We start from the raw sequence: 26,613 nt of genomic DNA on the forward strand, positions 1-26,613 counted from the left end.
TAAGTCACAAAATCAATGGGACAGTCAAGTTGTCAGCCCAGGCGCCCAGCAGCCCGGTCCCCACCCGTACGGTGCTTGTGGGTGTATGCGCGGGTGCCGTGTCAGCCAGTGCGCCTCAGTCAGACGATGCGCACATGGGCGCCGCCGGCCCTTCAGCACCACAGGGTCACTGAGCAACCGGCAGCAATCACACGGCGCAACACGCCACATCCGCCAGTCAGGTCAGAGCAGGGGCCGAGCCGCCGCCATCCCACCAGTGCCCATGTCCACACCCACCCACCCCCACCACCACCAGTGCCGCCGCCACCCTACCCCCACACCACGCAGCTCCGCCTGCGCTACCGGTTCCGCCCCAGTGGAGGCAACCCCACATAGCCCGCCGCCGGCCCGCCGCCGCCGCCTGGCCCCCCGGCAGCAGCCGGTGCCCCGGGGCCGCGGGTCCCGTTGCCCACACTGCCCACACTCCCCAACCCGCCGCCTGCCCCTCCCGCCCCTCCGAGCCCCCCTCCGTGTCCGTGCCCGGCGGTGGCGTTGAAGTTGGGCAGCGGCAGTTGATCCAGCAGCTCCGTCTCAGGCACCACCACCACACCCGCCGCCGCCGCCGCCCCCGGCCCTGTGCTGTAGTAGCCCTTCTCCCCCAGCAGGCTCTCCAGCACACCACTCAGCTGCTCATACGTCAGATGCCCGTCAGACGACAGACCCGCCACACCGCCGCCCCCGGCCCCCGCCCCACCCCCGCCTCCACCTCCTCCCCCGCCTGCGGCCCCTGCTCCTCCTCCTCCGCCTCCTGCTCCTCCTCCCCCTCCTGCCGCTGCCGCCGCCGCCGCCGCCGCCGCCGCCACGGTGGTGTCGCCCTCCCCCGGCGCCAGCGGCACACTGCCGAAGTCTATGGGCCGCCCCGCCACGTCCGCCACCAGGTCGCCGCCGCCCGCCAGCAGCTTGGCCAGCGCCGCCTTCACACTGCCCGCGTGGGAGCCTGCAGGGGGAGGTGGGCAGATGGGGAGAGGGAGGGGCGGGAGGGGCAGCATGGGTTGGCTTCACCAATCCCACTAAGAAGGGGGAGGGGAGGCGTGTGAATGGAGCGCGCATCCCCTCCGCGGACTCGGCCCCGGCCCCACCCACCCACCCCACCCCACCTGGCCCGAACAGGTGTCGCCTGAAGGACTCGACCGCTCTCCGGCGGTGGTCGCGAGCCAGCCCCGGAGGCAGCTGTTCCACCCACATCACCTGCAGGGGGTGGAGGGGGAGCCGTTCATGTGGAGGGGGGGGGGCGGGCCAGCACGAGCTGCCCCTTAGCCCCTGGCACACGTAGCCCCGTCAGCTGCCCCACACACGCCCCGCCCCTTCATACCCTCACACCCCACACACCCGCGAGCCCCCCAGCAGCCAGCGCACAGCCCCCACCCTGTGGCCCCTCACCCCCTGGCCTCTCCCGCCTGCCCCCCTTCCCCCGTCTGCCTGCGCTCCGCTCGATCTAGCTGGTTTGGAATAGTTTGGGCTGGTAATTACAAACCCCGCCCCACCTTGTGCAGCTGCGTGAGCATCTGTGTGAGCGGGTCGTTCACAGGCTTGAGGCGGCTGCTGGCCAGAGACACAGTGCGCAGACCCCCTGCAGCCGCCGCCGCCTGGCTGCTGGGCCCGGGGCCGGCGTGCTCGCCTGCAGCCGCCGCCGCCGCCGCCGCCATGGCCGAGTTGAGGCTGTCAAACCGCTCCAGCGCCCCGGGGCCGTCCGCACTGCCCGCGTCAGACAGCAGGAGTATGCCGATTCAGACAATAGTTGACTGCCGCAACTGGTATTGCATTGGGTGGGTATGGGGACGAGCGGCTCCACTTCCCACCCAGTAAGAGCGCGTGTGCACCCCACACACGGACTGCACCACGGTGCGGTGCGGCCTTTCCAGGTGCCGCCACCACCCCACCCACCCACCGTGCATCCGCCGATCCACCCACCCACCCACCCACCCACGTGCATCCGCCCCTCCCCGCCCCGGCCCTGTCCGCACACTCACACGCGCGGGGAGCTGGTGGCCATCAGGACGCCGCCGCCGCTGCCGCCGGACAACACGTCAGCAGCCGCCAGGCCGCCCGCCGCCGCGCCCGCGCCCTGCCCCGGCGCCCCGCCCGCGGCCTTGCGCACCGCCACCGCCCTCAGCGGACTGCCCACCGCCAGACCCAGCCCCTCGCCGCCGCCGCCAGCCGCCGCCGCCGCCGCCGCGCTGCCCAGCCGGCGGTGCTGCTGCAGAGCCGTCCGCTCCATCTGTGTGTGTGTGTGTATGTGTGTGTGTGTGTGTGTGTGTGTGGTGAGTGGCAGCGGGCGAATATGAGTGGGCAACGGCGGTTGCGGCTTCGCAACGGGCATGTGCAGTTGTGATGGTGGTGGTGGTAGAATTGGTTGTACGTTGGAGGGTGGCAGTATGTCCCGCACGCTACAGGCCCTGTCACACCCTCCTTCCCTCCTATCCTCCCCCCCCCACACACAGCCCCCCCCGCCCCCCCCACACACACACTCACCTGCAGTGCCTTGCTCATGCGCTGCTCCTGCGCCGCGGCCCGCTCCAGTGACGCCATCAGCTGCCCACTCACCAGCGCGCCCACCTCAGAGATGCTGGGGCGCCTGCGGGGGGGGGGGGGGGGGCAAGGGGGGAAGCGTGTGTATGTGTGGGCGCGAGGGTGCCAAGTGCGTATATGAGGACAGCTCAAGGCGTGGGATGCGTTAATGGGAAAATGTACGTGATGTGTGTGGGCATGTGTCGGTTGCTCCCTCTCTCCCTCCCTCCCTCCCTCCCTCCTCCTCACTTGTTGGGGTCGGGCGTCATGAGCACTCCCACCAGCCGCTTCAGCGCGGGGCTGTACGGCGGCGCCCCGCTGGCGGCCGGCGGGTCGCAGGGCGGCTCGTAGGCGCCCTCCACGATCTTGTGAGCCACACTGAGCGGGTTGGTGCCTGAGGAGGTGAGGGGTGTGAGGGGCGCGGGTTACATTTATAATTAATTACCCCAGGGTTTGCACGGATGTTCGAAAAAGCGGTGCAGGATGCACCGGTGGGGGTTTGTAAATACCAGCCCAAACTGAACCAAACCAAGTCAAAGCAAGCGGAGCACAGGTAGAGGCGTTAGTTGCAAGCGATCTTAATTATGGGGGAGGGAGGTGAGGGGTGCCAGGGGTGAGATGCAGGACACGCACGCCCCGCCCCCGGCAGCTACCCACGCAGGCAGCGGTTGAGGGCCGGGTCACACGCCGCCGCCTCGCCCCCGCTCACCGTCGAATGGCGGTCGCAGCATCATCATGTGGTACGTCACACAGCCCAGCGACCACACGTCCGCCTTCTCGCTGTAGGGCTCCTGAGGGGGCATGTGCGTGCGGGTGTGTGCGGGTGTGTTAAGAGGGCCGACACCAAATGGCTAGGGGTGGGCAAGGGCACAGGGCGACAGGGGGCGCAGGCAGAAGCAAGGCGTGTGTGCCTGCCTTCGCTTTCGGGCTGCAAGGCATGTAAGAGTTGCCGTATACCGCCAGGCCGCACGCCCCACGCCCCAGTCCCTCCCCCCACCCCTATCCATCATCTCCCACCTGCTGTATGATCTCGGGGCATGTGTAGGGCATGGTGCCCACCATGGACTGCGCCACCACACTGCTGCTCAGCCGCTTGGCCAGACCGAAGTCAGCGATCTGGGGGGGGGTTGCAGGGATGTTTGGAAAAGCGGTACAGGATGCACTGAAGACTGCGGACGAAGTCGGGGGGGGGGGGCGGGGTGGGGGGGCGGCCAAGGGGGGAGCACATTCATATTTATATAAGAAGAAGCGGAGTTATAGCCAGGCACACTGGTACAGAAGGCACGTCGCGGAGGAGGATCTCATTTCAGCATGCCCAACATGAAGCAAGAGATGTGAAGGGAGAGGGTGCGGTAGGGTGCGGATGCGGACAAGAGGGGGAGCGTGTGTCTGTAAACCCGCGGCCGGTGTGAGGTCCGCCGGTCTGCACAGGTGCACCCCGCCGGCCCACACCACCACCACCACCAGCCCTGCCGCCGCACCTTGGTGTGCCGCAGCCCCTCCGGCCCCTGCCCCAGCACTATATTGGCGGGCGTGAGGTCGCGGTGCACGATCTTCTTCACGCCGTGGATGTAGTTGAGCGCCAGGACCACCGCGATCAACACCTGGTGGGGCGGGAAGTGGTGGTGGGTGGTGGGGTAAGAGGAGGGTTTACATTCATGCTTAATCAAGAAGAAGCGGAGTTGTAGCCAGGGGGGGGGGCAGCAGGGGAGCGGGGCGAGGAGACGAGAGACGGGGTGAGCGGACTGGTGAGTTGACTGATGTGGTGTGGTGGGCAGGCATGGTAAGCGTGCATGGTAAGCCAGTGACGGACATCAGGGCCCCTGCGCCTCTCTCGGCTGCAAACACCACCAAACCTTTTCATTCACCCACTCAACTCATGCCCATTCCACTCCATCTTCCACCCTGCCCAACTCCCCCCTACTTCGTTGGGCTCGGGCACGTAATCCCCCGCCCCCCCCCGCCCCCCCTTCCGCTCCCCCCTTTTGCCCCACCTGCCATATCTCGGCCTCCGCCATCCTCCTGCCCTTGCCCTCCAGCCCCTGCAGGTGGTCCAGCAGCGACACCCCCTCCACCAGCTCCATAGCGATGTAGAGGTAGGGGCCGGAGGAGAACGACTCGTAGTACTGGACTGCAGGGGGGGGGCGGAGGGGGGCGGAGGAGGGGGGAGGAGGGAGGGGGAGGAGGCAGGGGGAGGAGGAAGGAGGGAGGGGATCGGCATGGGCGCACGCAGCGACGGAGAAGCCAGGACCCGACTTGTGCCCATGTGACTACTGCTCGTGCAGGGGAGGGGGTTATGTGCCCGGGCCCAATGAAACATTCCCATCATCATCAGGGGAGGGGGAGGGGGGTGATTGCCCGTGCAGGGGAGGGGAATGTGGGATAATGTGGGGGTTGTGTTGTGTTGTCGTGTTGATACGCCGGAGCTGTGGGCGGCACAGTGCGGCTGCGGCTGCGGGTGGTGCGCGCAGTGACGTTGTGGGCACAGCCTCCCAACCCGTGCCCAACGTCCCAGCCGTGCCACTCACACAGCGATCGTTTCGGTTTACACACACACACACACACACACACACACACACACACACACACACACACACACACACACACACACACGCATGCATGGTGTCGACCCCTTCTCCTATTGTGCCCTTTAAACACACGCTCTCAGCGCGGTGTCCCTCCTCCCCCCCCGCCCCCTTCCCGTGTTCCGCCCCCCCCGCGCCCGCCCGCCCTCACCTATGTTGGGGTGGCTGAGGCTGCTGAGGATCTCCACCTCCTTGCACATGCGCCCCACGCCCGCCGTCACCTCGCTCTCCGTGGCGCCGAACAGCCCGATGTCCGACAGCGGCAGCTCCTTCAGAGCCACCAGCGACTCACCGCGGGACCTGCAGCCGGCATGGGGTTTCAAGGATGATGGGAAAAGCGGTACATGATGCACAGAAGTCTGCAGACAAAGTCGTTACCAAAAGAGCGGCCGTCCGGGCGGCCGCGCTCCAGCTCTTTGTCCCTCGGTGAGGGGGAGGGGGGCACGCGCGGGGACACTATGTGCCCAAGCCCAACGAGTGGGGCCCAGCCCACCATCACCTGCACGCGCAACACATACAGGTGCCCGCCCCCGCCCCAGCCCCCGCTCGCCCGCTCCCCCCCCCGGCCCCGCCCCCTTCCTGCCGCGCTCACTTCCTGGCCTTGTACACCGCCCCGAATGCGCCCTTGCCCAGCATCTCCAGGATGACATATCCGCCCACATGCCGCAACCCGCTGCCCTCGCGGTCCACAGACACGTCGTCCAGAGCCGCCGCCACACCCGCGCGCTGCTTCTCAGACAGGTCTGTGCAGCGGACACGGCGTGCGGGCGTTTGCGGGGAGGACAGAGGGACACGAGCCCGGGGAAGGGCGAGTCAGTAATAAGTATTGTGTACTGTACTCATGCATATGGCATACAAACACGCGCACAACGCATATGGCACCATGGCCCCCTGACCCCAGCCCTCGCACACCAGCACCACACCAGCACCACACCAGCACCCCAGCCGCCCACCCTCGAAGTGTGTGACCAGTGGCGCGTAGGCGGGCAGCTGGGCGTTGTAGTGGCCGGCGTCGATGAAGGCCGCGAACAGGTCGGGCGGGAACAGCCGCTTGAACATCTGGGGGGGGGCGGGGGCGGGGTGGGTGGGCAGACGGGGCGGGGGGCGTGTGGTCGGTGTGTATGTGTGTGTGTGGACATGTGTGTGTATATGTATATGTATATGTGTGTGTGTGTGTGTGTGTGTGTGTGTGTGTGTGTGTGTGAGTGAGAGAGAGAGGAAAACGCGCCGCCGCACATGCTAATATCCAAGTAAAACGATGCCGTACCCAGAATCCAATTGACCAGAAGCTGACATCCCAAATATTACCGCATACGGGTCAGCCGCCTGCCCCCTTGGGCCTTGGTTGAGTTGGGAACTGGAAACACATGCCCCCCCCTCTCACCTTCCTGTTCCGCTCCACACTAAACAGGTACCTCAGGGCCCGGAACACGTAGGCCTTGAGACTGAGCACCTCACGGCTGGACTTGTCGCTGGGGCGGCCGTCTGGAAGGGGTGAGAGGGCAAGTGGGAGAGGGGGGAGGTGGCGGGACCAGTAGCTGGGAGGCCGTGTGCCCCGTATGACTGTACGAGTGCAGGGGCGGGGGGCAGGTCGGCTGCAGGCCACACGCGGATGCGGGGACAGCGTGCGGAACAGGTGGGTGCGACCGACCCATCCCACAGCCACCTGGAATTTGCTGCCCGGCCCGCCTCCTCACCTGCACATGCCCCGTCCGTACCCAAGTGCTCCCCTTCCCCCTTCTGCCTTGGCCTGTCCCGACCTGCTCATCGCTTGCATAGCCCTGGCCCTGGCCCCAGCCCCCTCTCCTCTTCCCCCTCCCCTCCCCCCGCCTCCCCCGGCCCTCACCCTCGCCCTTGGTGGGCTGCACCAGCAGCAGCTTGCCCAGCAGCGTGACGCCGTTGCAGGCGCGCACCTGCGCCGCGCACTCGTCGTGCTCGGCCAGGCGCGTGAGGCAGGTGGCCACCAGCTGCAGCTCCGTGACGCGGCCGGGCGGCAGGCAGGAGTGGGTGGGGCTGGCGGCCAGCTCCTTCACCGCAGACCCCACCAGGGACATCAGCACAGGGATGGAGCCCACCTGCGCAGGGGGGGGGGGAGAGGGAGGATGCAGGGCGGCAGGTGGGGCCGTGGGGGCGCAAGGCACCCACCCCGGACCCCCATGCCCCCATGGCGACGCCTACTCCTGCACCCCACCCCTCCCCACACCCGCATCCGCCTCTGCCTGGCCAGTCCGGCGCATCCTAGGCTCCCTCCCCACCCCACCCCCCACCCGGCCCCGCCCTCACGTGGTACATCTCCGCCACTGCCCCCGCGTCCGCCGCCACGTAGCACAGCACGCGCAGCAGCGAGTGCGCCAGCTGGCCGTCCACCCCCGGCGCCAGCTGCCCCACCAGCCGCCCCAGCCCGCTGGCTGCCAGCAGCTCCGACACCACCGCCTCACGCCGGGCCAGCAGGGCCAGCAGGTCGGCTGCAGGCAGGCGGGGCAGGGCGGGAGGGTGGCGGGTGAGTGTGGGTGAATGTGGGTGCGGGTGAGTGTGGGTGTGGGTGTAGAGTGCGATCCTGCCAATCCTCCTCCTCCTCCCTCCTGCCTCCCCCCTGCCTCCCTCCTGCCTCCTCCCCCTGCCTCCCCCCTGCCGCCTCACCCGCCAGGCGCTTGAAGGGCAGGTCGTAGGTGGTCACGATGCGCAGCAGCGTCTCCAGCGCGGCGGGGGAGGTCACGTGCACGTAGTGAGTCCTGGGGGCACGTCAGGAGGAGCGGGAGGGAGGAGTGGGAAGAAGGAGTGGGAAGGAGGAGTGGGAGGCGGAGGCGGAATGGGAGGCGGAGGAGGAGGCGGAGGAGGAGGCGGGCGAGCAGCAATGCCGCTGAGTGAAGGGACGGGACGGCGGGGTGGGGCACAAGGACAGGGCTGGTGTGCAAGGGCACGGGCAGGACCCACATACCCGCCATCTCGCCGGTGCTCTCACGCTCAGTCCCTGGCTCCCCGCACATCGAACACGCCCCGCCCCCCATTCCCCCCTTCTTCTCCCCCCCTTCCCTCGCCCCCTGCCACCGCCCCCACCTGTGCGCCGCGAAGCCAATGAGCGCCACCAGCACCAGCGGCAGGACCGCGGGGTCGGTGCTGCTGAGCAGCTGCAGCAGAGTCAGGTGCGCCTCCTCGGCGGTCAGGGCCGCCAGGCCCCACTCGTCGCCTAGGGGGGGGGGGGGGGCAGGGCGGGAGCGGCGCGCGTGTGAAGAATAAGACCCCGGGGCGTGCGTGTGGATGGCTTAGGGTTGTGCATGGAAACGCGAGTGGGTAGAGTTGTGGCCGCAGGGATGGTTGGCCGGTAGAGAGACGGGTGCCATGCACGAGGGTTTGACACAGGTGTGTCACGCACGCGCCCCAGCCACCCCGCACCTCCAGCACCTCCAGCACCCCCTGCATCCCTCCCTGGCCCCCCTCCCCCCACCCCCGCTATGCCTCACCCGCCAGCCTCTTGATGATTGAGGCGCACTCGGTGAGCACCTCTATCTGGAAGGAGCTGATGGTGCCGCTGAAGTGCTCGGCAGCCTGGTCCCGGAACAACTCCGAGATCACCTGGGGGCGGGGCGGGGGGTGGCGGCTGGGTGGGTTGCCGGGTGGGGTGCCGGGGAGCCTGCCAGCTCTCGGCCGCTGTCCGCGTTCCTGGGCCGACACAGGCCTGCGCCCGCCAGCACCAAGACCACCCGGACCCCCTCTACCCGCACCCCGTGAGCCGCGCCGCCCTGTGCCCCGAACTGACGCCCATCCGCCTGGCGTGCCCTCCCCTCCCCTCCCTTCTCACGCCGCCATACACCTGATGAGCTGCCCACTGCCCCCTACCCCCTGCCCCTCAGCCCTCCCCCAGTGCAGGCAGCCCCCACCTTGACCCCTCCCGCCTCCACCAGCCTCTGGCGCAGCACGTTGTCGCGCGACAGCAGGCGGCAGCACTGCAGCAGCCGCAGCAGGTGGTCCGGCCGCAGCGACACACGCCAGGCGCTGTGCAGCAGCCGGTGCCGCACCTGCACGGAGAGGGGGGGGGGGAGGGGGGCGCAGGTGCGTACGCAGGGGGGGGCAGGGGAGGACCAGGGGGGGGGGGGTTTGCAGATACCAGCCCAAAATAAACCGAACCCAATGCAATAGAGCGAGGAGAGCGTAGCCTATGCTTTGACAACGGAGTAGCACTCGACAGTAGTCCCCATCCCCAAAATGCACCGAGGACAAAGGGGGGGGGGTTGTGCCCGCGCCCAAGGAACATGTCGCCCGAAAGCCCCAGCTGTTGGAACGCCCACCCAAGGCCAGATTGCAGTGCCCCGGGTGTGCGTGGCGCAGCGGCCAGGTACAATAGCGCGCCGAGCCCTGGTTCGGGTCCGGAGGCGGCAGTAACCCACTGGCTTGGCGGTGTGCCGGGACGTGGGCGTGGGTATGGGCGTGCTGCCGCTGCCGCTGCCGCTGCAACGCCCAGTCCCTACCCCTGACGCATCGCGCCGCCCCCGCCCGGGCTTCTTGCCCCAGCCCCACGGCCAGCGCATACTCCTTTCTTCCTGGCATCTTAGAGACGCAACTCCCTCTCGCCCGGCGCTGCCCGGCGCTGTGCCGCTACAGCCCCCCGGTCCACACACACGGCCACACGCGGGCCACACACGCGCGGGCGCCACGCACCAGCGCATCGAACAGCTCCCCAAAGGCGCGGCTGGCGGGGTTGCTGGCGGACACGAAGTCGTACGTGGAGCTGTACTGCACCGCAACATCCTCCAGCAGCGAGGCCTCCTGCAGATGGGGGAGAGAGGGGAAAGGGAGGGTGCTGGCAGCGCGCTCACACGTGGAGAGGCAGGGTGGCACCGTGCAGGCAGGAGCAGCACGGCCAACCCCTGTGCGGGGTACCGTTCCGACACGGCTGAAACCGTGCAGCCGGCACACGAAGTGGCCAGGAATGAGGCCCACACCACCGTTTCGATGTGTATCGGCCCCGTACCCATGCTATCCCGCGCCACTCGGCCGGTTAGGGGCCATGCGACTGGCACGACTTTGCATCCCAAGTTGGCAGGGTGCACCATATGCATTGAACATACCTGGGCTACTTGCGATGCTGTCTGAGAGGAGGGGTTTGTCTTTAAAAGCGGAATAAGCGCGGCCACTGGCGACGACATGTTTAACTTTTCCCAGAAGCCCCTTACAGCACTTCAGAGTCCAGACATGTTTTCAGTCTCATTTCCTTACATCGGCAAGCTGTTTTAGAAGCTATCGCTACTTGAGAAGAGCAAGTGTTTGGTTCCAGGCTTCAAGCTTGCGGCGTTGATCGTGGTTATCATAACTTGCACGGCATTCAACTACATTATGAATATCAGAAGAGTTTGTTTCGTTGTTTCCATGGGGAAATGGATCGCGCCTGAATCGCCCCCTGACTCTTCAACTGTTCTTCTTGGCATATTTGTTCTGTATAGGCAAAAACGAGTTCAGGCTTCTTGTGAATATCAGAAACAGTGACCTGCAAACCACTTACCTTGATTCATTTTGCAATTCTCGCCTCAGTGCGGCCGGCGCCGCTCGATCGTCCCTGACGGATCTATCCACGCCGCCGTCTCTCTTCCAACCGCGTCAGCTAGAAGCGGCGGAGCGCACAAACGCCTGGCGGCGATGGGGCGTGGCGACGCCCGAGGCGCCGCTGCCGGCGCCGACGACGGCGGCGATGTGGAGGTGGTGCCGTCGGGCAGCGCGCTGTGTGTTGTGTCGGGCTGGCTGGGCATGACCGAGGAGGAGGCCCTGGCGGAGGCGGGGCCGGCAGCGGCCAGCACAGCGCCCGCGCCGGCGCGCCGGCAGCAGTTGTGAGTACGGTGCACCGCGGCGTGACCACCTGGCGGCGGCGGGCATGTCCCACGTGCTCCCTGCAGCCGTGTGTTCATGGCTGCTTGACTGGGCCGCGCCCTTGTAGCCGTGATATGCACTGTTTTGGCTTGCCTGCCTGCCTGCCTGCCTGCTGCGGCTGCCCACTCACCCCCACGCCCCCGCACGCCGACCCACCCGGCAGCCTGGGACTGGGCGCCAAGTACCTGCCGCATCACAAGGTGGGCGCGGCCAGGGGCGGCGCTGGGGCCGGCTGGGTGTGTGGATTGTGTTTGTGTGGGTGGTCGGATACGCGTGTGTGTGTGTGTCTGTGTGTCTCTGTGTGTGTGCGCGTGTGTGCGCGTGTGTGCGCGCGTGTGCCCCTGTGCAAGTGTGCGCGCGCGCGTGTGTGTGTGTGTGTGTGTGTGTGTGTGTGTGTGTGTGTGTGTGTTGAAGAGCACAAGGTAAACATTGCGCGTAGGACAGTGTATGCGACGCATGTATGTGTGTGTTGGAAGCATGTAGCGGCTGTGTGTGTGTGTGTGTGTGTGTGTGTGTGTGTGTGTGTGTGTGTGTGTGTGTGTGTGTGTGTGTGTGTGTGTGTGTGTGTGTGTGTGTTAAACAAAGAATCAAACGGAACAAAATTCCGCCATACACGCGCGCGCAGTTACCAACAAATACCGACGCCGGTTACCGAGCTCCGCGTTTGTCGATGTGTATGTGTGTGTGTGTGTGTGTGTGTGTGTGTGTGTGTGTGTGTGTGTGTGTGTGTGTGTGTGTGTGCACGCGTGCGCACACGGGAGTTGTTGGCGGCGCGGGCGCTGTGCGCCGGTGGCGGTGAGCAGTGCACCTAAGCGGCGGAGCTCAAACTGCAAGTATGACCTCAAATGCACATCGATGTCCAATGGCGTTGCCTTACGGTAGCGGGGGTCCATCCTGTTTTTGCAACACCCGGCTTCCAAACTTCGTCGATCAAGGGCATGCTAACGCGGCCAACACGGCACCCAGCTCACCCCCCTGCCCCCCTGCCGCCGCTGCCCCCCCTACACACCCTCGCCCTCACCAGGCTGTGGAGACGGCCACTGCGCTGGACAACAAGCTGCGGCGGCGGCTTGAGCGAGGGCTGGCTGCGCGGCAGGAGGCGGAGGAGGAGGAGGCGCTCGAGCACAGGGGCGGCAAGCGGCCGCGGACAGAGGCGGTGCCGGGCCGCGACAAGCTGGGCCGGGGAGGACTGCGGACAGCACAGGGCGGCGGTGGCGCCGGCAAGCGGGCGGCCAAGGTAGGCGTTGCATCATTGAGGTGGCGTTGGCGGGGTACGACACGGAGGACGGCCTGGTACGATATACACGCCGCACGCCCCGTGCCCGGATGCGCACGTCTTGGCTGCGTGCTGACTCCTGCCCGTGTCGTGGCCGCCACCACCAGGAGGAGGTCAAGGAGGAGGAAGAGGAGGAAGAGGAGGAGGTGGAGCGAAAAGGGGCGGCGCCTGCCAAGAGCCGCACGCACGTGGCATTGCACACAGGCGGCGCCGGTGCACATGCGGCTCAGCCCAAGCCGGCGGGGGACAACGTTGCAGACGGCGGCAGCGACGGAACCAAGGGGCAAACGGCTGCAGCTTCTGCTAGCATGGCGACGAGAGAAAACCCTGCAGCGCCCTTGAGCAGCAAGGCGGCGAGAGAGGCACTACTCCTAGCGCCGGTAAACAAAAGCAAGAAGAACACGAAGAGCAAGATGAAATCATAGGCAGGGCGCGGCAGTGCTGGTGCACTGTAAGTACGTGATCAGTATTGAGATTATCATGAAGCGCGTTTGGGCCGTGGCCTGGCGCTCGTGACTATGGCGGAACATGACGGATGGCGGGGACCCAGCTTTCTGGAGAGCCGGCAGCAGCGGTTTGCGTTGTCTCCGTCGGTCCCGGAGTTTCCGCAATTCGCATATGGGTGATAAAGCTCACAAGATGTATTACTGAAGTGGTTTTGAAGCCTGAAAAGCTTCAGGATGCTCATGCTGGAAGTTGCGTACGCGGTTAAAGTGGGCTTGACCGGCGCCATCTAGTGCAGCCGCTGCGTTTTGTATATATATAATAACAGCACGCAAGCTGCTTGCTCCCCTTGTTTTTATAAGGATGTCAGCATCCTTGGTACTCGATTGGTTTTCATAGCGGGCGAGGCGTTGCGGTTGGCAAGCAAGCGCTGGCGCAGGACTTGCCTGAATGGCTTTTCTATTTGAAGAGCGCCCCTGCTCGGTGCTGCTTGTGCTCGCGCCCGCTGAGCACGGAGACTTGAGGCCCATTTCGGACTTCCAAGCTATTCAGGCATTTGTGTCAGGCGTCCACGATGCAGTATCAAATACGGGAGCGCTTACAGTCGCTGTCAAGCTGCTTGCAGGTATGTCCGGGGTTACACGCGCGATGTTGCAGCGACTGTCCGCCGTTTGCTGTATGCGCGGTCAGCCGAGGCCTTTGCTACAGCGCTGCATCATAGGTTCACGACCGTGCTCCATTCCCAGCCAGTGCGCCAGTTTCCTGTCATGACTAAAGACGTCTGGAAAAACCAATTTGTGCTCTGACATTCTGTCCAGCACGGGTTCCGACACGCGTGCCATTGAGCGTTGAGCAAGCTCATGCTGCGTGAACAATGCGTCACCGTCAGGTGCTGAGGACCACTCGTGGGCGGCACGCCTGGAGCCTGGAACTGTGCAGCTGTTGCCGGCGGTTGCGAAACTGAGGACGGTTCGACACTCGGAGGTAACCGAATGCCAATGCTTTGTACTGCATGGAGGGAGAAGGGAAGCCTGACCGCTGCTAGCCGCATTGCTGGCATGCGTGAGGACGGATTATGCGTGTGAGCAGCCTGCCCTCTGTCTCACGTTGACTTCCTGCTTGGCTGTGCGCTGCCATGCAGGTGGTCTATGAGCCGGTGACATCATCAGCGGGGGGCGACATCGCTGCTGCAGCGGACGGTCGTGAGCCACCCGCTGATGCGGTGCCCCCTGGCCTCAGCAGCGAGTCCCGCGCAGCCACACTGGCCGCCAGTGCGGATGTGGTGGTGGCGTTCTGGCGGCCGGCAGCGCCCGCGTCCGCGGGTACTGCTGCTGACGGCGACTGGGCGGCGCCACTGCGGCTGGTGGTGGTGCCGGCGGCAGGGGCGCCGCAGCAGCCAGATCCACCAGGTGAGCTGACGGCGGCGATGGCGGCGGCGGCGGCGGGTGCTGCCGGCGGCTCCGTCACTGCTGTAGGGCGTGCCGCAGCACTGCTGTCGGCAGGGGTGGCAGCGGGGCCAGAGGCGGCGGCAGCTCTGGGCACCACCTCTGCTGCATCTGCCACGAAGCGCGCGCGGTCCTCACCCCTGGCAGTGGGAGGCAAGGGAGGAGACCGGGGCAGCGGCGGCGGCGGCAGTAGGGGACGTTCGTGGTGGCCGCGTGCGGCAAATCTGCGCAATGCGGTGCTGCGCGGCGGCCCGCCTTCGCCGTCAGCATCAGCTCATTCCAAGCCAGTGGCAGGAGCGGCGGCAGCTGCGGCCGCCACGGCGCCTGACTTGCCCCCCGGCAACACCCCCACACCCCACACGGCCGACCCCGTCTGGAGCCCTGACTTGCCCTGGCTGCACCCGCACACCGCCGCAGCCCTGGCGACAGCAGTAGCTGCCAGAAGCGGCAGCAGCAGCGGTCGCAGCGGCAGCATGTGCTGGCCGGTGCTGCTGCGCGGCATGCTGCTGCCCCTGCCGCACGGGCTGGGGCAGGGCGGTGACGTCTGGCTGGGCGGCGGGGCAGACACGGCGACGTCTGGCAGGGGGCTGCTGCTGCTGCTGCCGCAGCTGCCGAGGGCTGTGCGGCCTGTCGCCAGTGCCGCGACTGCCGCGACTGCGGAGGCGGAGGCCGACCCGGAGCTAGGCGCGGCTGTGGAGCGGCTGCGGCTGCAGGGCACCTGGCTGGGGCTGTGGCTGGCAGGTCGCATTGCCACACCGCACCAGGCGCAGTATCACACGCAGCAGCGGACGCCGCCACTGGCTCGGGGTCTCAGCAGCTTGGTGTCCGGTGCGGCGCCGGGCTGGGCCCGCACCTCCACACCCGGCGGAGGTGGCGGCGACGGCCCCGGTGGCGCTGCCGGTGCCCGCAGTGGTGGCTCCTTCTCGGCACTGCGCAGGTTGCTGCCGCAGCGCCGGAGCCGCATGCCCTCTGAGAGCAGCAGCGCTAGCAGGGCCCCTGCGGCCGGCGGTGTTGCCTGCCCCAGCGGTGAAGGGGCGCCGGGGCTCGATGCACGGCTGGCCACGTCGTCTGCTGGCGCTGGCGGGCCCCTTCCTGCGGGCCGGTCGGGCAGTCAGCTCTCTACCCGGGAGCTGCAACAGCGTTGGCCCAGAAGCACCAGTGGGGATTGCAGTGCAGGTGGTGGTGGTGGAGGCGGCCGCGTCTCCGCACCTGCAGCGGCGTCGGCCAGGCAGCTGCCGCGTGAGCCACTGTGGTCGCACGTGCTGGGAGCTGCCGCCAACACCCAGGAAGTCACAGTGCCGTCGTCAGCGTCCTCCGCTGCGGCGGCAGCAGCGGCAGCGGTGCCTGTGTCTGTGCCTGGGCCCTCCACCGCCCCCGCCGCCCAGGCCCGGCTGTGGCCCGGCTCCAGCCTCTTCCAGCAACACCCCACCCTGCTGCTTGGGGCGCTGCCCGAGCTGCCCGAGACGTCCTCCCGCACCGAGCCACTGCCCAGGCCGCTTCACCCCGGACGCCTCGGGGCGCAGCCAGGGACTCGGGCAGTGCCGGATGAAGAGCCGGAGCCGGAGCGGCCCTGGTCCCCACTGGCCGAGGCGCTGCTGCTGCCGGGCCACACGCCCCGCCGCCGCCAACAGAGCGGCGGTGGTGGTGCACCCGCGCTAACCCCCAGGCCCAGGCGCTTTGTCAACGACAGCACCGGAGCGGAGGCGCTAGCTACCGGAGGAGGAGGAGGAGGTGGCATAACCAGAACCAGCTTGAGCGGTCCCTTGCAGCTGTGGTCTCCCGGCACGGCGACGGCAGCGGCTGCAAGCGCTGCAGCGCGCAGTGATGCCGCTACCCCGACCGGCGCTGATGCTGCAGCGGTGCAGGCGGCGGCGCACGTACGGCAGCAGATGGAGTTTGAGCTGGCGGCGCTGGCGGCAGAGGTGGAGGCAGCCACACGCGAGGTGAGGGTGAGGGTGGAGGTTGGGCCAGGCAGGGTGGAGATGCCAAGCCGCTCGGCAGGTGGAGCGCGTGCCATGCCCCACACTGTGTCATGACGGGCGCATCCTAGCAAGCTTGTGTCTTACCGACCATGTCAGTCGAGGTGTAAGGTCTCACACCCCACGGCCGCCCACGACTGCCGCCCAGGTGGAGTGGTCGGAGCTGCTTGTCGGCCACAGCCCCCGCCGCCGCCGCGCCAGTATGCCCAGTCGTCCGCCGCTGACGTCGCCCGCTTCAGCCGCACTTGTGGGCAGGGGCCTTGGCGGCCGCGACCCCAGCCCCGGCAGCGGTAGTGGCTCCCGCCGTGGCGGCGGCACCCGCTGGGCCGCTGCAGGGCCCGCCGAGGTGCGGTCGCCGCTCCGCATGGCGGCAGCGGCGGCGGTGGCGGCGGCGGCAGCCGAATACTCCATCCGGGGTCGCAGCCTGCTCCCGCTGTCCCTGTCCTCCGCCCCCACCAGCACCAGCGCGGTGGCCGAGCCCCGCCCCCGCACCCACGGCCCCACCACGCACGCCACATCCAGTCGCGGCAGGGGCAGCCAGCAGCAGCCGGCGCCGCAGCGGCCGATGCAGGCGTTCGCCCGGCGCAGCCCCGCAGCAGGCATGGGTGTGGGTGTGGGTGTGGGGGCTGCCGCGCTGGACTTGTACAGCTCTGCCGGTAGCGCACGCGGCAGCAGGTGGGGTGAGGCAGGGGCAGGGGCGGACTCGTCACTGCACATATGGCGCCTGGACGAGGATGTGGAAGACGACGGCGGGGCCTGGCGGTGGCAGGGACGGGCACAGGGGCAGTGGCACACGGCGCCTCAAGCAGCGGTTGGCGGGGCAGTGGCCGCCACCGCCACCGCCACCACTGCAGCTGCAGGGGCCGACGGCGAGGCCGATGCGGATGCGGAACCGGCGCTGCTGTGTGCGGAACTGGACATGGACCCAGCTGGAACAGCCGCCGGCGCCTACCTGCTGCTTCAAGACCTGTCCAGCGGCGCGGCCTCGCCAACCGCCACCAGCCACACCCCCGCCAACACCAATGCCAAGGCTGGACAGGAGGGTGCTGGCGGCCGGCCCCGGCCCGTATCCCTCAATAGCCTTGCAGTCAGACTTGTGGGTACAGGGGGCGCGGTGCCGCCCTGGGGCGGCGACCGTGGCGACTGTGGTGGTGACACTGGCGGCACTACTCATATGGCGATCGTTTCACCAGACTGCCGGCGGCTGGCGTCCGCACACACGGCGCCTGCCTGTGTTGCCGTGGCGGCGGCTGACGTCGAGGACTGCCCTGCGTCCAATGCCTCAGAGCCAGCACGCACGGCCTTGGCAGCAGTAGCAGGAGGTGCCTATGCCTCCGGGGCAGCAGTGCCGGCCGGCCGCGGACGCCGCACCCACAGCGGCTGCCCACATCGTGTAGGCGGCAGCAGTGCCCCAGGAAGCGGTACAGGCGGCAGGCTGACGTCAGCCCACTGCTCAGAGCCCGGGTATGAGGGCGGTGCACGGCTGCGCGCCGGGCAGCCGTCCAGCGGCATCGGGGGTGACAGTCCCATCGGCTCCGACGCTGCCTCCCACGCAGCCGCAACTGCAGCCGCTCACGGCCGGCACCACAACGACATCCGGAATCTACGGCTGCGGCTGGACGGGCAAGCGGCAGGGGCAGCGGCAGGGGCACTGGACGGCCGCTCGGCCTTGAGCCCCAGTGGTGCCGGCTCTGCCACTGGCTGCCTACGCCAGCCGCCCCCTGGCGCACTGCGCTCGGAGCGGCTAGTCCGACTGGACGAAGAGGGCCCCGTGGCCGCCTTCAGTCTCCCACACTCCCGCGCCTCCCCCGCCGCCTCCAACTCACCTCCAGACGCCGCGGCTGCCTCAAACCCCGCAGTCCACACGGATACAGCCACCATCACCACCACCACCACCACCACCACCACCACCACCGCCACGACCACCACCACCACCACCACCACCACCATTCCGGTCCCAGTCCAGGGCTTGGGCCTTGGAAGCGCCGCCACACCCACTGCCTCTGTTGCAGCCATCAGCAATACCCGTGCTGCTGCTACAGCCGCCACTGCTACTGTCGCGACGGCTAATCCTGCTGCTGCTGCTGCTGCTGCTGCTGCTGCTGCTGCTGCTGCCACCCACAACCCCACCACGTGGCGTGCCTGGGCTAGCTCACGGGCCATCCTGCTACAGCCGCCACCTGACCCGTCCGCAGCAGTAGCAGTTGCAATGGCCCCTGCTGCGACCCCTGCTGCGCCTGCCAGTGGGCCCTCTGCGGAGGTCGTGTCACCCGCTGCCCTGCGCACCCCCATAAGCGGCGCCGGCGGCGGCGGCATCAGCAGCAGCGGCCGGCGCGCGCTGCAGTTTTCGTACACCTTTGGCGGCGCCGCAAGCCGCACCGTCAGTGGCGGGCCCCACGGCGAGGTCTCGGCGTCAGGAGTAGCTTCCGGGGGCGGCGGGCGCGGCGCGGGGTCAGGCAAGGGGCTGGGCTGGGCCCCTGCGGGGCTGTGGAGTGGGTTGGGCGGCTCAGCAGGCACCGGTGGCAAGCTCCGGAGGCTGCTGATGGGCCGTGGCAGTGACACAGGTGCAGCGGTGGGGACAGGTGGCGCCTCCTCGCCGCCGCTGCCGCCGCCGCCGCCGCCACACCTCCAGTTGCCTCAGGGGCCCGGCAGCGGCAGGAGCGGCGCCCGGGTGCCGCGGCGCAGTGATCCTGCCTCCAGCGGCACTGGCACCGGCGCCGGCACTGCGGCGGCCGACAGGGACAGCGGCATCCTGACCAGCCACACCTCCCTGCCGCTGTTCCGAGGCCACCATCACCAACACACCGCCCACACCCCAAACACACACAGCGGCCTCACGCCCGCCGCCTCCCTGCAGCCGCAGCTGTCCCAGCGCCTATTCCGAGTGGCACTGGACATGGACGAGCCGCCGCCCCCGCCAGGACCGCCGCCGCTACCACTGACGCCGCCGGGCCTGCTGCCGCTACCGGCGCACGGCCAAGCTGCCCCCGCGGCGGCGGCCTCGCGCCGCTCCCTGGCCTCGCCGGGTGGGGCTGCGGCCCAGGCCCCTGGCGGAGGCGCCGGCCACTGGGCTGCTGAGCGCAACTCCAGTGGCCACGTGCTGAGTCCCGCCACCTCGCTGTCGGGTGCCCTGCTGGCGGCATCCGCCTCTGTCGCCAGCCCCAGCCCCATGCCCGGACGCAGCACGGGAGCAGCAGGGGCCGGGCACGCCAGTGGCCCTGTGGCTTGTGCTGCCGCGGTGCCGCCGGCCACGGCGCCGGCTGGCGACTCGTCTGCGGGCAAACCAGCCGCCGGCACAGGCGCAGGCGCCCGGTCATTCCGGAGCAGCAGCGGGATGATCGGCGGCGCCATGCGGAGCCTGACGCGTGGCCGCATACGGCTGCGGGCTGGCGAGGACGCCGCTGCAATGGCCACTGGCACTGCCACTGCCACTGGCACTGCCACTGGCACTGGCACTGGCACTGCGCGGGCAACCACCTCACCTCCGCTGCCTGACCGGGCGTCTACAGGTGTGGCACACGCCCACCATGCCAACCGCCAGTCTGCGCCCAGCCGCAGTGCCGCTGCCGCCGCCTTGCGCCACTCTGCGCCCGGGGAGCTGCCCCCACCCGTCAAGTTGGGATGGGCCAGTCGGGCGGACGTGCTTGCCTCGGAGGCGGCACTGGCGGCGGCGGCGCGGCAGCGGCAGTGCATCATGCGCCAGTCCTTGCGGCGCCCGCAGCAGCAGGAGCCTCTGCAGCACCTGCTGCAGGAGCCGCCGGAGCACGGCGGCCTGCAGGTCGTGGCGCCTGCGGTGCACGTGGCCCGCGGCGGAGGTGCTACGGTGTTGACACCCGGGGCCGCAGGGGCGGTGCCAGCTGCTGCGCCCTCCTGCGGCGCACTGGAGGGGCCGCAGCTGCAGCTCAGCCCCAACCTGCCTGGTCGTTTCCCCCAATCCCAGGCTGGGGCTGGCACTGGGGCTGCGGCGCACACCGTTTCGCGCAGTGGTGCCGTGGACCCAGAAGCGGGCCCACCACTGAGCGGCATAGCTTGGACGGCGGGACCAGTGGCAGGCATGGCGGGCCCGCTGCTGATGATGGGGGTGCGGGGCGACTCGCAGCGGGTGGCAGCGGCTGGCGGCAGTGCCCACGAGCCGCAGCAGCCTGGGGCGGAGGGCGAAGAGATGGAGGAGGCGGAGGTGGGGCCGGTGGGCCGGTATCCCCAGGTGCCGCGAGGCAGCCTGGCCCCCACACACGCCGCCGCAGGTGTGGGTGACGGACTGCTGATCTTTGGGCCGGCTGGCGGCGATGAGGCTGCCAACGGCGGTTTTGGCGGATTCGGCGGTCCGAATGACACCCTGTTCTCCACCGCCACAGCCCTGGCGGCACACGGCGGTGATGCCAGGTGGTCGATGCTGTCAGATGCCTTTTCCTCCGCAGCCCATGCGGCTGGCTGTGAACTCACCAGCACCCATACCGCCGCCGCCACAGCCGCAGCCGCCAATGGCTCCACCTCGATGGTAGCAGCAGCCGACCTCGACACACAGCAGCCCACTGCCTCTGAGCCCACTGAGCAGCCGCAGCGGCCGCCCCAACCCGCAGGCGCCACCTCAGGTGGGCCGCCGTCCGAGGGGCAGCGGGCGGCGGCGCACTCGCTGCGCGTGGACCGCTATGGTGCACTGCTGGCGGGCAGTGCGGGCTGGCGCTTCGAGCAGCTGTTTGACGACGTGAGGACCAGGGAGCGACTCAGCAGCCGCGCCGGGGGGCTGGGGGCGCGGCAGGGGTCGATGACGGCGGCGGTGGGGGCTGAGATCGGAGCCGAGGAGGACGGCGGCGAGAGCCTTCCGGCGTTTGCTAGTGGTGGTGTAACAGGGGGTGCTGGCCCACAGCTGCCTAGCGCTGCGCCGTCCACCCTGCTGCTGCCCCAGCCGCGCCCGCACCCAGATGACCCGACCTCGGCCTCGGCTGTGCTGCTGCGCAGTCCGTCACGCCGCAGCCCCGGCGGCCCCATGGCGGCCACCGCCACCGCCACCGCGCAGGGCTCCGCCCTCACCGCATTTATGCGCCTGAGCAGCCCCTACCCCGACCCCAGCTCCCTGCCTTTGCATCCCCCCAGTGGCGGCAGCTTCACTGGCATTGCAGGTGCAGGCGGAGTCAGGGGCAGTGGAGTTCACAACGTGCCGACCACCTATGAGCTACTCCAGCAACATCAACGGTACGCAGTAGTCCCACCGGCGGCGGCGCGGCGGCAGTCTGATGTCTCCTCGATGGAGGGACAGCTGGTGCGGCAGGCGGCAGGGCCCCAGGAGGGAGCCGGCAGCCGGCAGCAGGAGCGGGAGCAGCAACAGCAGCAAGTTGCAATGCCAGCTGTTGCAGCCATCACTGGTCACGGGCGAGGCAAGTCACTTGCCAGCAGGGGGCCTGTGTCCGCCTCCGCCGCCACAAGCTGGGTGCGGGCGGCGGCGGCTTGGCTAGGTGTTGGAATACCTGCGGCGGGCCGGAAGGCGTCTACTGGTGGTGCCTCCGCCTCCACCTCCTCCCTCGCCGCCCAGTCGACTCCCACCTCGCCCACAGACACTGGGTTGGGCTTCACACGCGGCGCCTCACTCCGCGCCATCAACGCCGCCGCCAGTAGCAGCGGTACCGCCGCAGGCGTGCACGTTGCCGCTCTCTACCCGGCGGGAACCACCGGCGGCGGCGCTCAGGGCCTGTTCCTGACCTACAGTCGCAGCCTGGGGGCGACAGGGCCGGAGGCGACGCGTGTGCGTGTGCTGACAAGCGCGCACGTGGAGGCGGTGGGAGGCGCAGCGGCGGCGGCGGCCACACCAGGCGCAGGCGCCCTGGAGTTTGTGTCGCCGGTTGCGGGCAGTGAGGAATACTACGCACACGAGTTCGAGGTCACGGCCCCCAGCTCCGACCGCCCCAGCCGCGGCCAGAGACTGTCGCATTTCTGGGGTCACGCGGCCGTACGGCCAGGGCCCGGGGCGGGCGCCGTTGTGTTTGCGTCTGCTGACCCGTCGGGGCCGACTGCTACGGTACCCGGCGGCCCGATGGCGGGCGATGTGGGTGTCATGGTGGGCCCTCAGGGGCTGCAAGGGCGCCGCTTCCTGTCGGCAGGTGCGTGATAACCCCCCAGCACTGGCTGGCCGTCATGTGTCTGGCCCATCTGTGGAGGACAGCCGCGGACAGCTGCCTGGCAGCGCGTTGGCGGCTTGCTGGCGCTACCCATGTCTCTGGTTACTCGTTGGGAACGGCGGAAGCAGCCCCTCGCCCTCTCCCCGCAATTTCCTTGCCGCTCACTGACTGAATCCCCTGCTGCCCTGCTGCTCCTTGCTGCACGCCAGGCACCGCGGCTTACCACGGGCTCCTGCTCACAGCTGCTGAGACGCCGCAGCTGGCAGGTCCCAGCCCTGGCCCGACCCACATGCCCCCGGGCTGGGGCCTACCCCGTGCCGACATGGCCGCCGCGGCAGGTGGAGCGGTAGCGCCAGCAGCAGCAGCAGCGAGCCGAGACTCCAGCGCCCATGGTGGCATTGCCTTTGGCGCAGTGCCCTACCCGCACGCACTGTCCCGCCCCTCCTCTCGGGTCCTGGCAGGCGGCGGCTCCGCCCTCACGTCGCCGGCGCACACAGCCGCCGGCAGCACCAGCGCTAGCGGCGGCATGGACGGGGTCGCAGCAAGCGCAGGTGGCCCCCACCCCTACCTGCCGCTGCGAGTGAGCTCCATGATTGCCGCAGCGCCCGGAGGCGCAGCGGCGGGTGGTGGTGGTGGTGGTGGTGGTGGTGGTGGTGGTGGTGGTGGTGGTGGTGGTGGTGGTGGTGGTGGTGGTGGTGGTGGTGGTGGTGCGCGGCCGCTGTCGAGCCAGGCCGGTCAGCCGCTGTTTCTGTCTGAGGCGCAGGACGTCATGGTGGGGGTGGACTCGGCCAGTCTGACACGGGGGGGCGGAGGTAGCAGCGCCGGTGCTGTGGCTGGCGGCGGAGTGGGCAGCAGTAGTACCGCGGCGGCGTTTGCTGCTGGCGGCCCTGCGGCCTCCCACTTCCACTCCCTGCCACCCCCTGTGCAGCCTGTGCGCCGTGTGACCATGAGCGGCGGCCAGGGCTCTCAGGTGGGTGTCACCTACGTGGCGGCGGTCACTCGCCCCCAGCCGCACCTCGGCACCGCCAGTGCCCAGCACCCATGGGAGGCCGCCAGCCCGGCAGCCAGCTTCGGAGGCCCCGGCCCGGCAGTGGCATTTGCAGCGGCGGCGGCTGCAGGACCCGCCGAGGCAGGAGGCAACAGTCAGGTGACGGCGCCAGTGGGTGCAGGCGGCGGCGTATCTGCTGCAGCTGCTGGCGGCTTCGGGGCGGGCAGCTGGGAGGTGACTCTGGAGGCGCTGCGGGCGGCGGCGGTGCGCGTGTCTGGCACCGCACCCAAGGTGGGTTGGTGCAGTTGCGAGTGTCGCCTCGTTGACAGAGGGCTGAATGCTGAGTTGGACATACACATCATGAGGCTGCTTAGCGCATGCCGGGATGCGGTTCGATTGCAGCGCCTTCCTACTGGTGCTGGGCCAGGTTGCAGGGGGGGGGGGGGCACACAGCCATGAGGACACAACCCGCACAGCAGCACCACATCCATTACACCTCCGCCCTGTGTTGATGCTGCCATCCACCGCCTACAGGCAACAGCGCAAGGTGACGTCCCGGCCCGCGGTGCAGTAGGCGCCGCAGCCGTCACTGCTGCCGCCGGCAGCAGTGGCAGCCCCAACGCCGCCGCCCTGGCATCCCCTACATCCGCCCCGACCAGCAGCCGGGGTGGCCTGGGTCTGACGCAGTCGCTGAAGCGGGTGCTGCAGCTGGGCGGCAGCAGGCAGTCACGCCGGCGGCTGCTGCAGCCCTCCACCACGCCCTCCACCGCGTCGGCTGCTAGTGACGGCGGGGGTGCGGCGAGGGGCGTGCAGGTGGTGCCGGCCACGGACACCTCCAGCTCCGCCGCCACTGCAGTCGCTGCAATTCGTATGGCAGTCAGTACGGAGGCCGCCACAGCCGCCGCCGCCACAGCCGCCGCGCTACACATGCCGGCGCCGCAGCGTGTCTTCTCCGACAGCGTGAGCCCAGCCGGCCCAGCCACCCACGGCCCCGCCTGGGTCATGTACCCAGCAGGGCCGACGGATCCGGCGGCGAGCCCCCAGGGCCAACGGGGCCCCCAGGGCCAACAGGGCCAGGGGCACTACCTGTACTGGGCACGGCCGCTGGGCACGGCAGAAGGGGCGGCGGCGGCGGGCGCCATGTGGGCGCAGGGCGACATGTGGGCGCAGGGCGACATGTGGGGCGGCACTGGCGGCCTAAGCCCGGCGGCGGCGGGGCCGCAGGCCTCCTCGCTGCCCCCGCCCCAGTCCCTGCACGGCCAGCTGCTGCCCGACCTGCAGCAGCCGGTGGAGCAGCCTGGCAACGGGGCGGCACAAGCTGGTCTCATACAGGTTGTGGATGTGGGTGTGGGTGTTGGGCTCAGCCGCAAGCTCACCCTGCCGCCACCTCCACCCAAGTCCCCGTCCCCCACCCGGCCTGCGCTGCCGGGGTCTCTGCTGCCTGCACAGCACTCTCTGACATCGGCGGACAAAGACGCCGACCTTGGCGGCCGCTTCCACTCCTCTAGCCGCCTGGAGCCCCGCCGCCACTCGGAGGGCACGGGCGCAGCAGCCTTTGACGCGGCGCAGGAGCAGGCCATGTGGGGGCCGGCCGGCGCGCTGGCTGGCGGCGAGCGCGCCAGTGCGCCTGAGCCGCAGCGCCACTTGCGGCCTCAGCTGCACCTGCTTGGGGGCGGCGCGGTGCTGGCGCTGGGCCCAGTGGGCGGTGGGGCGCGGGTGGCGGCACGCATGGGCGTGTCCTGTGACGGCATGGAGCTGGGCGTGCCGGCCGCCGCCCCTGACACAGCTGCGGGCGGCGATGCGGGTGGGCTGGCGCTGGACCTGAGGTCGCAACCAGCAACACCACACGTTGTCCGGGTCACCCAGATCACCCAGATCACCCAGCGGGCTGAAGCCGGGGCCCACACAGCTCCCGGGTCCATGCCCGGGGCGGTGGGAGCCGCAGCCGCCGAGGAGATGGCGCCGTGGCGGCAGCGGCCCGCGCTGTGGACACACTACTACTACCAGCAGTCGTCACAGCCGCAGCACGAGCCGCAGCACCCGCGCCCGGCCCACCTGCAGTTGCAGCCCCCGCACGGCCGCGCTCCGCCGCCCTCGCTCCGCAGCGCCTCCCTGGCCGCCAGCGCGTCCGCCCGCAGCCGCTGCTGGGTGCTGCAGGAGGAGTGGACGGAGGAGATGCTGTTGCAGGGGGAGGGCGAGGGGGAGGGCGAGGGCGAGGGGGAGGGGGAGGGTGAGGAGCAGGCAGCAGGACAGGCGGAGGCGCGGGTCGGGCTGGGGGAGGCTGGAAGCCATGGCCGGGGCACTTCCCAGCAGGAGGGAGGGATGGAGCCCGCGAGCGAGGGCGTCGCTGCGGCGGGAGGGGGTGTTTCCGCCAGTGGGCGCCAAGAGCAATGGCTGTGGTCGGGAGGCCGGAGCGTAGAGCAGTCGGCCGGGCAGCAGCTGGGCGGTAGCCGGGCGGCAGGTAGTGGTGGGCAGGCACAGGCGGGGCGACTCGCAGCCGCCAGGCTACCCCGCGCACTTAGCCCTGCAGCCCCGGTGCATCAGGCTGCGGGGGGCACCGGCGGCCACGCAGATGCAGCGGCCATGCAGGTGGGAGCAGCCGCCGGGGGCACTGCCGGGAGCCAGGCAACCCCGGCCAAGCGTGGGAAGCTGCAGCGTCTGATTAGGAAGCTGCTTCCAGGTAGAACCTAGGAGACGTGGGATGCGTATGCGCACACTATTCGGTTGAATGGATGGACGTTGCAGTCCGGTTGTTTGCTGGCTTGTTTGATGCGGGCGCGAAGTACGGTATGTGAGATAAATTCTTTCTTGCTGGGGATTCGAGATATCCCTGGTGCGCGGTAACCACGGCGAGTGACTGCTCATGACCTGAAAGGCTGTGTGCTGTAGAGTACATGAGAAGCAACTTCACTAAACCCAGCTGGAGGTTTCACACCCCGTCCGGTCTTGCCCGCACACCCGCTGCTGTCCGCAAAGCCACTTCAAAGATGACTTATGTACATAGCAGCACATAAAGGTAACCGTTATTTATGAAGACATTCTATGCATGTATGCGCATGTAGATACATAGGGTGCTACGCTGGTGGACTGAAGGTTGGCGGTGTGCAGATGGATGGGCTCGGGCCACCTGCTAGGCCAAGCAAAGTAATTGACCACCAGGCTAAGGCGAGGTCGGGTGCGGGGGGCCACATCGGCGGCATCCGGGCACGCGCTGCTGCGGGTGCTCAGGTGTGCGCATGGAGAGGGGTATGGGAGGTACAGAACTGGGTGGCTGAGAAGTGTGAACGGGGCTTTGTAATGCGTGCATGGAGTGGCGTGCCTTTCTGGGTCGTCGGTGCATCAGCGTCAGCTGCTGCATGCAGCATCGCCGTTGTGCG

The 26,613-nt window shown here is 68.8% G+C and overlaps 3 protein-coding genes across 3 annotated transcripts; 2 read left to right on the top strand and 1 right to left on the bottom strand.

Annotated features, from left to right (window-relative positions):
* Position 1: 1 nt before the first annotated feature.
* Positions 2-10,427, bottom strand: CHLRE_17g747397v5 (uncharacterized protein). Its single transcript, XM_043072780.1, has 22 exons — positions 10,199-10,427; positions 9,789-9,896; positions 9,011-9,148; positions 8,594-8,705; positions 8,190-8,319; positions 7,773-7,864; positions 7,416-7,597; positions 6,979-7,207; positions 6,517-6,617; positions 6,086-6,191; positions 5,725-5,875; positions 5,284-5,432; positions 4,542-4,678; positions 4,029-4,151; positions 3,565-3,663; positions 3,257-3,338; positions 2,797-2,941; positions 2,512-2,614; positions 2,010-2,257; positions 1,524-1,734; positions 1,137-1,227; positions 2-976 (listed from the first exon to the last, which is right to left on the bottom strand). Exons 1-22 carry the CDS (start codon positions 10,274-10,276, stop codon positions 339-341), a joined length of 3,453 nt encoding a protein of 1,150 aa, XP_042915239.1. The 5' UTR covers positions 10,277-10,427; the 3' UTR covers positions 2-338.
* Positions 10,428-10,577: 150 nt separating this feature from the next.
* Positions 10,578-13,179, top strand: CHLRE_17g747447v5 (uncharacterized protein). Its single transcript, XM_043072781.1, has 4 exons — positions 10,578-10,951; positions 11,155-11,191; positions 12,016-12,228; positions 12,375-13,179. The coding sequence occupies exons 1-4, from the start codon at positions 10,764-10,766 to the stop codon at positions 12,690-12,692; spliced, it is 756 nt and encodes a 251-aa protein (XP_042915240.1). The 5' UTR covers positions 10,578-10,763; the 3' UTR covers positions 12,693-13,179.
* A 68-nt stretch (positions 13,180-13,247) lies between these two features.
* On the top strand, positions 13,248-26,546 carry CHLRE_17g747497v5 (uncharacterized protein). Its single transcript, XM_043072782.1, has 6 exons — positions 13,248-13,396; positions 13,601-13,695; positions 13,853-16,099; positions 16,284-22,230; positions 22,458-23,527; positions 23,771-26,546. Exons 1-6 carry the CDS (start codon positions 13,339-13,341, stop codon positions 25,925-25,927), a joined length of 11,574 nt encoding a protein of 3,857 aa, XP_042915241.1. The 5' UTR covers positions 13,248-13,338; the 3' UTR covers positions 25,928-26,546.
* The last annotated feature ends 67 nt before the right edge of the window (positions 26,547-26,613 follow it).

Source organism: Chlamydomonas reinhardtii, chromosome 17 (assembly GCF_000002595.2).
Source record: "Chlamydomonas reinhardtii strain CC-503 cw92 mt+ chromosome 17, whole genome shotgun sequence".
Taxonomy (NCBI): Eukaryota; Viridiplantae; Chlorophyta; class Chlorophyceae; order Chlamydomonadales; family Chlamydomonadaceae; genus Chlamydomonas; species Chlamydomonas reinhardtii.